Genomic DNA, 14,596 nt, shown 5'->3' on the forward strand with positions numbered 1-14,596 from the left:
ATTTCAGGGTTACAGCTCTTCTAGAAAGCAGCCCTCTAAGATGATAGACAATGAAACACCTTGTGTGCATGCACTTTATTTGGAGTGAATCAAGGGATACATATATACATATACATACACATACACATACACACACAAATATATATATATACATACCTTAGTGGGAAGGGGTTCTTCTTAGGGTGACCTTTCATTAGCTGAGGCTTAAGGTTCTAGGGATACCTCATTTGCATGGAGAGACATTCAAGAAAGTTGAACCTGTAATTTTGCCAAGGATTATGTGACATTCCTCAGGTAGAAGATTGGGGTCAGGCTCCCCAGATCAGATGGAGCAGAGGAAGCCCCGCTAAGAGAAGGGAGTCCTCCATTTTGCACCAAGTTCAGGAAAGCTGTCTAGACATGGTAGGCTACAACCTTAGCAGTAAGCTGCAGCACATGAACACAGCAGCAGTAAACAAACTGAAAATCCCAGTGCAAAGGGATTTCTGAAAGTGGAACGGTTAGGTGGGAGGGTTTGGTGTCTGTGTGTCCCAGAGGTGAGGTGAAGCTGAGCGGCATGGAGGTGCAGATCTCACCTGAGAATAATGGATTTAGGAAGCCGCAATGGGACACTGACGGTGGTCATGTGACTCTCACCTAGATTTTCTACCTTTCGTCACTCCTCTACACCGTCAGTTACATCTGGTGTCTGTACACAGAGCTGAGGAGGAAGCACGGCCAGAGTGTGCGGAACACAGCTGCACAGGTAAAGCATCGCGTGGAGCTTGGAGCCAAGAGGAGCCGGTCCCAGGTACTCAGTGACTGACTGAGTGAGCGTGGAAGCTGACAGCAGTGGTTCTCACAGTGTCCATCTGTCGGCATCACCTCCTGTCGGCATCACCTCCTGCTCCTCCCTTGCTACATAAAGGGTGTTTTTGTTTTGTTTTTCGAGACAGGATTTCTCTTTATAGCTTTGGCTGTCCTGAAACTCACTCTGTAGACCAGGCTAGCCTGGAACTCACAGAGATCTGCCTGTTTCTGCCTCCCAAATGTTGGGCATAAAGACGTGTGCCAGTACACCTGACTCCCCAGAAGGTTTTAATGTAGGAACACTGTTGTCACCCCTGCCATTCCTGCTGAGCTTGATTCGGTAAGGGAAGTCTTTGGCTCTATGTCACCCACCAGTGTTTCTAATACAGGTCAGGAGGAAGACGACTCAGGGCAGGTGCTGAATCTGCTGACTCAGGCTTCAGTGTGACATGTCAAAGGGGCGTGTTCTGCTCTGCTGTGTGTTTTCAGTATATGTGTCAGTGACAGCTGCTGGTTTATAGAAAGGCAGAGGGGTGCTTCCATGATAGTCCGAAGCCAGGAAGCATCCAGTGTTACAGGAAGAGAGAAGACCACGCCCACACTCAGTGTCTGGGTTCTTTAGTGTGTGCGTGTTTCACACAGCACACAGTCCATCTGTTCTGAGTGTGATGATCCACATCTTGGTAAACTTGTCAAGTTGTTCAGCCGTCACACCCACTTCAGGATATTTCCTTCTCCAGTGAGATCTTTCATGATCTATACCATTGAGTCCTTTACATCCTCTCCTCCAGGCAGTCAATTGTATGTCCTGTTCTACAGACCTGCTTCTGTATACTTCATGTAACAATAATACTGTCTGTGTGTGCCTATGTGCATGCACACATGTGTCTGCTTTCATTTAGCATGGTGCTTTCAGTTACTTTTTTATGACACAGAGGAAAGTGTTCACTGTAGATATGAGGGAGAGTACAGCCAGAGGCATCTGGAAGACTCTAGAAAAGAGAAAGCAGTGGATTAAACATGACCAGCAGGCCAGGCGGTGGTGGCGCACGCCTTTAATCCCAGCACTTGGGAGGCAGAGGCAGGCGGATTTCTGAGTTCGAAGCCAGCCTGGTCTACAGAGTGAGTTCCAGGACAGCCAGGGCTATACAGAGAAACCCTGTCTCGAAAAACAAACAACAACAACAACAAAAAAAAACCAAACCATGACCAGCAGAATGGACAGGGATATGGGGGGGAGGGGGGTAATGAGGGAGAGGGAGAAGAAGAGGGAGGATCAGAGAGGGGGTCCAGAGAACAAAGAGCAGCACAGTGTTTTTAAAGATCCTATATTTTCAATGTATAAACAGTTCATTCTTTACTTCATTCTTTATATTCATTATGTAGTACATTGAGTTTCTTACTTTTTAAAAAAATATTTTATTTATTTTATGTAAGTGAATACACTGTAGCTGTCTTCAGACACACCAGAAGAGGGCATCAGATCCCATTATAGATGGTTGTGAGCCACCATGTGGTTGCTGGGAATTGAACTCAGGACCTCTGGAAGAGCAGTCAGTGCTCTTAACCATCTAGCCATCTCTCCAGCCCCCGAGTTTTTTACTTTTTTACTCTAGGTTTTTTTTTTTTTTTTTTTTTTTTTTTTTTTTTTTTTTTTTTTTTTTGAGACCACATCTCATGTAGGTGTGGCTGGCTTTGGGTTGCAGCTGGTTTTCAGGTTCTGACCCTTCTGGCTGCACCTCCCAGGTGGTGAGATTGCATATGTGGTTTCTAAACTAGGCAGCTGCTTATCTCTGATGGTTTGAGACTATCACTGATGACAGGTGACATACTTGTCATTTCTCAGTTTTTATTTTCAAATATATCTTAAAATCTTTTGTTTGTTTGTTTGTTTGTTTGTTTTGTTTTTGGAGACAGTCTCTCTGTGAAGGTCTGACTTCCCTGGCACTCACTATGTATAGCAGTTGGGCCTCAACCTCAAACTCACAGAGACCTGGTTGTCTCTGCCTCCTGGTGTTGGGGTTAAAAGGGTATGCCACCACACTTAATTTAATCTTTTTGTTGTTTTGTTTTTGAGACACGGTTCCATGTAGCCCAGGCTGATCCCAAATTCACTAGATAGTCAAGGATAACCTTGAACTTCTAATTCTCTTGCCACCACTTCCCAAGTACTAGGATTGTAGATATGTCCTACTGAACTGGGTTTATGTGAGGCTGGAATTGGCCCTAGGGCTCCTAGAATGCTAGGCACCCACTTTACCAACAAGACACGGGCCCCATTTTAACCCTAAACACTTTACTAAGTATTCTAATCTCATATCTGCAAAATTCATTATTTTATGGATTTTTTAAAGTAAACTTTTGTTAAGATCATGATATAAACAATCTAGAAAGCCATTTTACCCTTTCCCTAGAACCCGTGTATTACGTAGGAAAGTATCCTAGCGAACGCATGAGACAGCGCAGTGAGTATTTGCTGTGTGAGTAAGTGGGAGGATGTGTGGTTTAAGAGTGTTTGTTAGCTTCGAGCTCAGAGTCAGCAGTAATGCAAGTGAACACAGTTCCCTTTGCAGTCATTTAAATAAGAGTCCAGATCCAAAATCTCTACTACACGTTCCCCCGTCTTCCGTCCTCAGTCTGTCTGTTGTTATGAATCTGTTTCTGTGTGTGTCTGTCCCGCACATAGGGCTTTGCTCTGTTTTTGTTGAACCGCACAGAAAGCATCATGGGGAGGGAAGCAGAGTTTTACAAGGGGTGAAGTCACTGCCTCCAAGGGAGCAGATAGCAGACATATGTAGCCTATGCTGGCTCACAGCAAGGCAATTAGGCCTCAAGTTTGTATCTTAAAGTTAAATATTAATCTGTGTAATCCCTGGTGCCCCCTTGCAGCACCAAGATGCTTCGCTCTGTGGAAATGTCATCTAGCCGGCTGAAGAAAGTCATTTGAAGGTGTGCACTGTCAAGGAAGGGTTGGAACAGAGAATGTTCTCTCTTTCTTTCCTCTGGTCCCCCCCTTCTCTCTCAAAGGGCAAGTGAAAAATCACTGAAATTTAACATGAAAAGTGCCCGTAAGTGCCATCCTAAACAAGGTATTACAGTCTATACACAGCTGGTCAACAACACTTCTCAGAATAAAAAAAAAAAAAAAAAAAAAAAAAAAAAAAAAAAAAAAAATCTTCTTTGAGGCAGGATTTTACCAAGGACCAATTGTTGGCCTGGAACTCTCTGTGTACACTGGGCTGGCCTTGAAGTCACAGAGATCTGCTGCCTCTGCCCTCCAAGTGCTAGCTCGCCCTACAGGAGTGTGACATCACAACTGGTGATAAGCACATCTGTCAGCAGCCACCTCGAGTGACCACTGGGCACTTGTGATGTGGCTGCAAAGAGAAGGAACTGAGTGAGGACCTCAGGCTTTGAGGCAGAGGCTCTCTCCAGAGCCCTGACTAGGGCAGGATTAGAACTTGCTGTGAAGTTTAGACTGGCCTCTAACTTGCAGCATTCCCACTGCCTCTGCCTTGCACATTCTAGACTTGGAGGCATGTGCCGTCGTGCCTGGCAGCAGTTGACCTTCTCATTCTATCAGTGTTAGTTCTCGTGTAACTGCTATGTGTAGGTAGCGGCTGCCTGCACAACCCACAGCTCCTCTCTGCCGCCGTTTTCTTCTGCTCGCTCTAGTGGTCCACAGGCACAGGCCTTCTGTAACGTAAGCCTACATGGTCTCTGCAGTTAGGAAGGGCCTGTGGCTACCTACACTTTCCCGGTTGCTTGTCTGTATAACACTGGAGTCCTTGAAATGAAAGCACTGGGAAGAGTTGGGCATCTTCTTCCTTCCCTTTGGGTAGATGAGTGCCTAAAGGTAGAGCAGCTCCCAGGGTTTCACTCACTCAGAACCGTGGGGTTCAGCTGGTCGAGTGTGAACTGCAAACCCCATAAGGCCACGAATGTTTCCATCATAATATTGAGTTCATAGCAGTCATGCTGCTGTGAGTTGTTCAGTGTCTGATGCAAGTGGGAAGTATTCATTAGTCTGTCTGTCTGTCTGTCTAGGAGTGCTATGGATTTGAACCCAAGACTTTTCTATAACAAGTACATATTCCACCACACTATGTAATCCAACAAGTTGTGTGTGTAGTGTATGTAGCTGTGCGCCTTGCTTCAGTGTGTAGAACTCAGAGGTCAGCCCCTGCTGCTCTCCTCCATTGCTCGCTACGTTTTTGCTCTTTGTTTTTGAGACATTGTTTCCCACTGAACCTGGATCTTGCCATCTGTGCTAGTCTGATCAGCCCATGCAGCCTCCAGGACCTGTCTGCCTTCCCTCCCTCTCCACAGTCCTGGGGCTTCTGGCCTGTGCTGTTGTGCTTGGTTTCTTGCCTAGTGCTAGGGCTCTGAACTCAGGTTCCTGTGCTGGCTCAGCAGGTGCTTTAGCTACGGAGCTGTTAGGTCTCCAGATTTTAAATGGTCTGACCTCTAGAATACACTGGTTTCTTTCCAAGGGCCCCTTCGACTCTGTCATGCCAACATTGGCCTGTTAATACTTTGTACTGGTTGATTTATGCATAGCTTCATTCATCTAGACCTTCCTGGGTCTAAAAGAAAGAAAACAGCCCGATGATTTTATGTATGCCTTTATTCCTTAGAGAGCTTGATTCAGCACTCAAATCCTTGATTTAATTCCTGCTTCTATGTGGATTTTGTTACTGTTTGTTTGTTTGATTGATTGATTGATTGATTGATTGATTGTTTTCAGCATAGTAATGTAGATAAAAACACTGTTCTCTCCAGTACCAAGAGGACTGACTGACTGACTGACTGACTGACTGACTGACTGATTCTATAAACAACATGTTACAGAAGCAGCAAGGCTGGGGGAGATGTGTGTCTGCACCCTGGCAAGTGATGATCTGCCATTGCTGTCAGGACTTTGGCACTGGTCCTAGCATTTTTCAATCTGCTCTTTTCACAGGTGACAGATTATGCTTGTCAAGGTGGTCAAATAATGTTCCTTTTGTCAAGGTAAGATTGTTGTTCTTCCTAGTAAGGTAGCAAGGGAACAAATGGCCTGTCACTCTTCAATGCCATCATCACTCCTGTGTCTTTACAGATAGGAAGAAACAAACGTGAGCAAGGAGTTCTTTCCTCCCTCCCTGGTTGGATGTTAGCTCCAGCTCTATAACACCAATCCTGTGTGGCTTTGAACAAACCTCTCCTTTTCATTTCTGTGTGTGTATAGGTGTTTGTGCATGTGGGTGCATGCTTGTATGCATGCATGCAAGCATATGATGGCAGAGCTTGGTGTCAGTCTTTCTTTCCTCGTTGTCTAGCTTATACATTGAGGCAGTCTCTCACTGAACCCAGGGCTCAGCATACCCGCTAGCTGAATCCCCGCTAGCTGAGGATTCACCTCTGTCTCCTATGTCAGGATAACAGGCAGGCCTCAATATCCACCAGCTTTTTGTGTGGGTTCTGGGTAACCCATGTATCCCACTGTACCTCCCACCCGTCCCCAAGCTTATGTGGCAAACACTTCACCCTGTGAACCCAAATCTCAAGCTATGACCCTGTATGGGAATCCTACTCCAGAAGTGATCTAGATTTCACACAAAGTAGTGGTCATCAGTTCTAGACTTTATAACTTTTGCCCCAAATCCCTTCTAGGCAATGGCTGTATTTAAGTGGATAAACAGCTTAAAGAGTAAGCACATGGACGGGTAAGGAAGGGCATTAACCTGGCCATTGCAATGTGAAGGAGACCATGCACACTTGTTCCATAGTTTTCTTTCACTTAGATTTTTTTTCAAGTAAATTTTGCTTTGTTTTGCTTTTCTGAGACAAAGCCATGCTATGTATGTAGTTCAGACTGGCCTCAAACACAAGGTCCTCCTGATTCAACTTCTTTCATGCTAAGACTACAGGCCTGCATTACTACACCCAGACTCGATTAGACTTCAGTTTATTTTCTTTCTTCCTGTTTAGAGTGTGTGTTGGCATGTGTGCATCACATACATGTGAGGAGTGTGTGCATGTGGAAGCCATAGGTGTTGAGTTTCTTTCTTTATCACCCTGCACCATGGTTTTTGAGATAGTGCCTGTTACTGAAGCTGGAGTGTACAAATTGGCTAAACTACCTAGCCAGTGAGTTTTGAGGATCCATCTTCCCCAGCCCCAGGGGCACAGATACAACTATGCCCCGCTTTTTCATGGGGGGTCAAACTCAGGTGTTCATGCTTGCATAACTAGCAACCCTTACTGAGTGTGCCAACTCCACAGCCCACCTTGAGGTCCTTTAGATTTTTATCTGACTATAATTTCAAAGAATCTCAAGAACTTCTATATAAAATCAATTTCCCACCTTAGTTCTCCAAGGGAATAGAGAATGAGGATGGCTATGGTATCCAGTGTTTTTCTTCACATATGTTGGGGGCTGGTGAAGTAACATGGTTGGAGGAAGGGCAGGAAAATTTCTGGATTATTGCACAATAAATGTTCTCCTACCAGCATGGTACCTCTGCTATTGATGACACCTGTGTTCTTTCTGGGCAACATCAATGAATGTTTCCACAACTTCAGCCAGAGCCACAGGTAAGGAAGGACCACCTCTCTGATTTTCATTGGTTCTTTTCTGTAACAGAATAAAGGGGGTGGTTTCCACACACATTCTAGCCAAGGGGTTTGTTTTACTTGAGGAGGTTGGTCAGCTAGTAGAATGCTTGCTGGCACAAAGCCTTGAGTTGGATCCCAGCACTGCCATAAAATGTGTGTGGTGGTACATACCTTTAACCTTAGCACATAGGGGATAGCAACAGAAGATCAGAAGTTCAAGATCACCCTGAACTACTTAGTTTGAAGCAAGCCTGGTCTACATCAGACCATGTCTCAAAAACAAAAATAAAAATTTAAAAAAAACCTTTTTTTTTTTTTTCACTTATTTTCTTGACAGGGTTTCTCTGTGCAGCCCTAACTATCCTAGAACTCATTCTGTAGATCAGTCTGGCCTCAAACTAGAGATCCACTTGCCCTGCCTCCCAAGTGCTAGGGTTAAAGGCGTGTGCCTTCACATCACCTGTCTAAAACTGCTTGTATAGACATGATGAGGTGCAGTCATGCTGAAGAGACATGAGGAAACATACAATAAAACATGACTTCAAGACAGTTCATCTTTGGGAAGGAACAGGATGTTATAGTTGCAGGTATTGGGGTCTGGGAATCGCCACAGAAACCATACATACTCCATTCTCACTTAAGCAAGAATAGTTTATTGAATGCACACCATTATACTGAATGTCCAGGACCATAAGAAGGAAAAACCTAATTGTGGCACCAGTCTGTCCTCAGGGCAGGCTTTTTATAGGAAAACCTAGGTTCAAAAGTTCAAAGGCAAAGGTGAAGTGGTACGACAGATTTGGCTAATTAGACAATGTGTTATCAGCTAACCTTTAAGCTGATTGGTCCTGACTGGGGTAAGGAGGTGGGTGGACAGGTGGTGAACAGGGAATTTCAGAACATTGAGATAACAGGATACAGGTGATTCAGCCATAACTTTTGGGCTTATTAGTAACATTCTTTAATGTCAGCTATAGATAATTGCTTCTGGGAAGTGGAGTCTGAGAACCTGAACTCAATTTCTCTTTATGAGCAGATTGAAGACTGAATACAAAATGGCTACGAACATGTTAAAAGGAACAGGCCTCAACAACAGGCAATAGCTAGGAACATGAGAAGCATAGGTACTCACTGTGCTGGCTAGTTTTGTATTAACCTGACACAAGCTGGAGGAGGGAGCCTCAGCTTAAAGATAGGGCTGCAGGCAAGCCCTTAGGGTATTGTCTTCATTAGGGATTGACATTTGGGGCCTCATTCAGTAGTGGATTAAGATGTGGAAGTGTAAGCCAAACAAACCCTCCCCTCCCCTCCCCTCCCCTCCCCTCCCCTCCCCTCCCCTCCCCTCCCCTCCCCTCCCCCTCCCCCTCCCCTCCCCTCCCCTCCCCCTCCCCTCCCCTCCCCTCCCCTCCCCTCCCCTCCCCTTCCCCTCCCCCTCCCAGATTGCTTACCCTAGATTGTTTGATCACATCAATGAGGTTCAGTTTTTGTTGCATTTCTCCTGTCTTTTTTTTTTTCTCTCGAGACAGGGTTTTGTTTTGTTTGTTTGTTTAGCCCTGGCTGTCCTGTAACTCACTCTGTAAACCAGGCTGGCCTTGAACTCAGAAATCTGCCTGCCTCTGCCTCCTAAGTGCTAGAATTAAAGGCATGCACCACTGCTGCCCAGCTGTCTCCTGTCTTGTAGTACCATCCTGTCCGTTGGTTCTCTTCCCAGGTGTATCCTAATGCACTCACCACCATCAGCCACGATTGAGCCCCTGCCTCTCACCAGCACGTCTGTGTGCAGCACTCTCTATCTCTATGGTGTCACTGTTTTTCTGGCCAGCTTTTCCTTCAGCTTTGTCATCATCACGGTAACGTAGCATCCGGTCCGTGGGGTAGACAGCAGTGTTAAAGGCTGGAATGATGCAAGGCAAGCCTGTGGTCCCAGCACTAAGGAAGGGGCTGTGAGATTGTAACCCAGTTGGTAGAATAGAGCATAGGAGGTTGAGGCAGGGGATCAGAAATTGAAGGTCATCTTCAGCTACATATTGCCAGTTGGGCTGTATGAGATCCTTCTCAGGAAAAATAATTTAAAAAGCATGCCTACAAGCTGTTTCTTTGATCCTCATGAAGACTGGAGCAAAAAGCTCATACATCTCGGATATGTCCTTTATACAGGTAAAAAGGAACAGTCTGGGACATAGGACCCACACTTAAACTTTCCAGATAATGACAGCATCTTCTGGAGGCGCGTGTGTGCATGCATGTGTGTGTGTGTGTGTGTGTGTGTGTGTGTGTGTGTGTGTGTGTGTGTTTTAGTCCCGGCTGTCCTGGAACTCACTCTGTAGACCAGGCTGACTTGGAACTCACAAAGATCTACCTGCTTCTGTCCCCAAGTACTGGTATAAAAAGCACACGGCACAACCCCTGGCTTGAAAGCTCCCTGTCCTTCCCTTTCAGCCCCATTTGCATGTGTGTCAGTTTAACTGGAGTGAGCTGGCTCAGTGCTCATCATCACTCACTCACTCAGTACCATGCTGATGCTACAGGATTAAAGCAAGGGCTTTAGCCCTCATGGAGGCCGACGCCTTGAATCCCAGCACTTGGAAGGCTGAGGCAGATCTATGTCAAAACCCCACAGTCACAACACCAGCCAGCATGAAGTGGAGGATGTGCCCTTGCATCTGCCACACCAGCCTGTCTCTCAGTGTTAAGTCCTTGTCACACAGAAGTCTAGCGTAGGGCATGCACACTGTCAGCCTACAACTCAGACTCATTCTGCAGAGTCTCTTTTAGTGAGCTTGAACAAGATCTGGGGCGGGGCCCCCAGCTGTTGTTCTTTCTTTTTTGGTTCTTTTTGAGGCAGTGGAGGGGGAAGAGCCAGGGGTAAGACTTGGTCTTATAGATATTTGGGGTTGCGGTATAATAAAACATTTTCCTATCTTAAGTCTAAGTCATTTAGCTGCAGTCGCTAACCTGCCTGTCTGAGTTCCTCTGAGGTGAGGAACTGTTCAGCACCTCATCCTAAAACAGCAGGGAGAAGTGAAAGGATTTGTTGCTGGTGCTCCTTTCCCTGGTGAATCAACTTGAAGCCTCTCTGGATAAACTGGTTAACTCTTTGTGAACCAGAGAGGAAGAAAAGGAAAAGAATTAAGATGCTGTATGCAGGCAAATATGCACAGACACATATACATCCAAACAAACACTACACTCTGGCCGGGGCCTGACCGTCTGTCACAGTCAACTCCACAAATATTCATGCGTGCTTACACACATATACTCTACACACAAACATGTAGACAAACAGACATACACATTTGGGTGGTCCCCAAGCTAAACCATTCAACCAACAACCAACAACTTTCTTTTCTCTGGCCTTTTTATACCTTCTTAGACAAAAAGTTCTTTAGAAAATTACCTCAGAGATAAAATGTTACATAAAATGGGAGTCACAGAAGGATGGTGACATTAAGTTCGAAGCAGTGTTTCATATAACATACTCATTGAAAGTTCAAAGCAGCAGCTTTACATGGCCCTGCCTTATCATAGTGCACACCTGTGGCTTTATCCTTTTCTTTGAACACAAATTGTCCCAAGTCTATTTCTCTTATTAGTGTGATCATGAAAGCTCATTGTATTTCTTTCTTTCTTTCTTTCTTTCTTTCTTTTTTTTTTTTTTTTTTTTTTTTTTTTTTTTTTTTTTTTTTTTTTTTTTTTTTTTTTTTTTTTTTTTTTTTGGTTTTTTGAGACAGGGTTTCTCTGTGTAGCCTTGGCTGTCCTGGAACTCACTCGGTTCCAGAAATCTGCCTGCCTCTGCCTCCCAAGTGCTGGGATTAAAGGCGTATTTCTTATTATGCAGACTTTACTTACTATTCTGAGGAGTGGGCACATTCTCTTCCAGATTCTAACTTTATTCCATCTTTCTAGCAACCAAGACCATCTCTAAGAACTTTCTTCCTAAAATTATTTGAATCAAATTAGGAATTCTATAGAATTATTATCTATTTGTCTATATAGGTCCACAGAGATCTGTTCAAAAGGGTGGGTTAATGCCTAGTGATAATTATATATTTAATAATAATAGGAAAACATATTAATAGTAGGAATCTTTCCTAAAATAGATTTTTCCTGGGCCTTGCCTACCAGAACCATCATAGAGTTTAATCCAAGGCAGACCCATCTCAGGAAGATCATATCTTCTCCTGTGATGGCCCCCGACATGGGGACAGTGCAAAACTATTCAGAAGCTTGACTCAGTCATTTACTTTGCAATTTAGGATAAAGTGAATGCTGGGTTATATTTGGAACTGGCTGGGAAGGGTTGAGTCTACTCAGACTAGGCACTCTGTCAGTTCTAGACTTATGTCTAAAACAATCAACTATCTTGAGTTAAAAATGCCCTAGAGCTGGCTGTGATACAGTCCAAACTCAGGAGGTGAAACAGGAGAATCACCTGGGGTGGGGGGCCCTGGGGGGGTGGGAGTTGGGGACACCTAAACAGTGAGCCCGACTCAACACACTAGCCAGCCAGATCTTGTGGGAAACACCTGCAATACCAGCACTTGGACCAGGAGGGCAAAACCATGCCCGATCCTCCGAGGATCAAAACAAACAAAAACCAAAAACTAGAGTTGAAATTCTGAATGTTCATTAAAGCCTTTGGGATGTTAAACAGTGGACCTGAGTTGTCAGTACTCAGATTTGGTAAGATTTTTTTTTTTTTTTTACCAAGATTATTGTCTGTTTGTGTCCCAGAAAATAAGAATGCTGTGTTTCTGAAATATTCCCTGGTTCTTGAGCTAGCTAATCCTTAGCAGATCACTGGAAAATGGGAGAAACCACCTGCAGTCCGTGGAAGGAGGAGAAGAGGCTCTCTAAACCCCTTGTTGCTCAGAGCTGAGAACTTAAGTCCAGCCTTTGCACTAATGGGCCTCATTAAGCGTAACAACAGCTAGGAGAGTCTCTAACAAAACATCTTAAGAGACGGGCTAGCTAGAACTCACCCTTAACTTCCTGGCTGGGGAAGTAGCTCATTAGTAGAATGTATACCAATCATGTACAAGTCCCACCTCCACAGGGAAACAACACGCCTTCTGTATATAGTGTGATTTGTTTGAGGGCTGGGGAAAGCTGGGGTCGATGATATTCACTTATTGAACATGAAAACCAAAGGTTTGGTTCATATCCGTTTCTCTAAGTGAAACTCTGGGTCTGGCAATTCTCCAGAGCTTGCTCGCATGGTAAGGGTAGGAGAATGGCTTTTCCTGTAATGGCTCCTTTAGAGTGAGCCTTCTAACGTTTACTGAGCCACAGGCCCACTCTTCACGATTACTCTCATGTTTAGGTCTTACTTGTCCGTGCCCAGATGTTATATAAGAAGTTTCTGAAGTCCATGGGCTTTCTGGAGAGTGAGCAGTGGGCAGTGATTCACACAGTGGGTCAGCGAGCATGCTTCTTCCCAGTGGCCTTTGTGTGCTGCTGGGGCCCAGGTTAGTATCTTAGGCAGAGCTGGAGGTAAAGATGACCGTGGGGTTGGTTAGACAAAATGATCTCACCAAAATCCTGACTGCATATTCCTCTCCAGCTTGTAAATTTTATTTACTTACTTACTTTTTATTTTGGTTTGGTTTTGTTTTTTGGGACAAGGTCTCATTATATAGACTAGGCTGGCCTCAAATTCAAAGAGATCCATGTGTTGGCCTCTGCTTCTGTCTCAAGTCCTGAGATTAAAGACATGCACCACTACACTGGGCATTAATCTGCAGATTTTAAAATCACTAAGGACTAAGAATCGAAGGCCAAAGGCTCAAAGGCTTATATAATCGGTTAACCTTAGCACTGCTCTTCAGCATCCTATAGCTTCTCTCCAGGAAATGCTCAGGCACACGCACTGAGAGCTGACAGCATCTCACACACTGTGTTTGCAGCTGTCACACTGCTGATCATGAAGCTGACGGAGCCTCAGGAGACCTCCCTGCACATGGCCTTCTCTGTGCTCCAGGTAATGCCTTCCAAAGCCATACTTTCTTGTCTGCACCTCTGTGCCCCATTCTCCTGTCCTACCTACCACTTTAGAACACACAATTTTCTTTCACTGTTTGCCTTTGTGCATTGCAAAGAGAACATGTTCTTTTTCTATGCGTACTTGTAAGAAACATAAAAATCTTCTCAAAGGCAAGCTAGTGCAAGTACTTCTGGGTGTAGTGTGGAGCACACGTATCTCTGGCAGCTTTGCTTGGGTGTGTTGAGTAAGCTCTCACAGGCTGTGCACATGTGAGGCACAGGCAGTACTAGTGCTCTCCATCCAGAGTAAATGAAATGGCGCAAACTGTTCCAGTGCGTGGCCCGGGGGCAGTAAGGATGCTTGTCCTCTGTCCTTTATTATCAGAGGAAAACCTTTGTACTGTGCTGATTTAGAACGCTGGTGTCTGAGAAATGGATCCATAATTGAAGCTCTTGTATTGCCATCATGTATACACTAAGCAGACTAACTAGCCGTGAGTGCTGTCTACAGCAAGGTGTAATGTGAAGAGTCGGTATGAGCTTGGGTATAGTTCAGTAGCTCAAATGAGAATGTTGTACATAGAATTGGGACCCCCACACACACTAGATGTGTAACCATGCTTTATGAATAAAGATTTAACAAGACTGAAGGTTGGGCTCCCCCACTCTCCATCTCCTCTAGGCTCTTACAGCAGCATCCCAGGGGCTGCTCAACTGTGGCATTTATGGCTGGACACAGTGCAAGTTCCAGCAGATAAAGCGCGAGCCTCGCCGTGACGCAGACACTCAGACCCCACTGCTGTGCTCACAGAAGAGAGTTTACAGCAGAAGCCCAAACCCACCGGAGTCTCCTCCTGCCTTTGCTTCCAGCTCTTCCACCATTCTCTGAGGCTCTGTAACTGGAACATCCAGGGAGGGACTGTTTGACATGAGTGGACTCTCCTCTGGCCATACCCCAGACTGAAGAGCTGAAAGGAAATGTAGGACTGTGGTCAGTAGCAGTCTGGGTGAATTTAGAAGGGGCTCTCCGACTGCTCGTTCAGGGAGATAGAGCCACTTTCCATCTAAGAGACTCATTACTTTGACAAGTACTAGATTAATTTATATCTCTTGAAGAAAAAATAAATTTCAGGTTCATATGTATGTGTGTCATTTGCAAGCTCTCTGCTCCATGAAGGCAGGAGAAGCAGGAAGCCATGCGACAACTTGTAGGTGTGTGCTACAG

At 45.0% G+C, this 14,596-nt stretch overlaps 1 protein-coding gene across 6 annotated transcripts in view; it reads left to right on the forward strand.

Moving 5' to 3' along the window:
• The window catches only part of Tmem116 (transmembrane protein 116), an 80,256-nt gene that overhangs the window by 29,397 nt on the left and 36,263 nt on the right, over positions 1 to 14,596 (forward strand). For 3 of the 6 annotated variants that reach the window (XM_076922700.1, XM_076922701.1, XM_076922699.1), the window contains 7 exons: positions 641 to 745; positions 5,753 to 5,802; positions 7,285 to 7,368; positions 9,101 to 9,239; positions 12,713 to 12,857; positions 13,296 to 13,369; positions 14,054 to 14,510. In XM_076922700.1, coding sequence (XP_076778815.1) covers positions 641 to 745; positions 5,753 to 5,802; positions 7,285 to 7,368; positions 9,101 to 9,239; positions 12,713 to 12,857; positions 13,296 to 13,369; positions 14,054 to 14,260 — 804 coding nt within the window. In that variant the 3' untranslated portion in view covers positions 14,261 to 14,510. Of the gene's footprint in view, positions 1 to 640; positions 746 to 5,752; positions 5,803 to 7,284; positions 7,369 to 9,100; positions 9,240 to 12,712; positions 12,858 to 13,295; positions 13,370 to 14,053; positions 14,511 to 14,596 lie in introns of those variants that run through there. The other 3 variants (XM_076922704.1, XM_076922702.1, XM_076922703.1) reach the window with 2 other exon arrangements.

The sequence above is a fragment of the Arvicanthis niloticus genome, chromosome 24 (assembly GCF_011762505.2).
Source record: "Arvicanthis niloticus isolate mArvNil1 chromosome 24, mArvNil1.pat.X, whole genome shotgun sequence".
NCBI lineage: Eukaryota > Metazoa > Chordata > Mammalia > Rodentia > Muridae > Arvicanthis > Arvicanthis niloticus.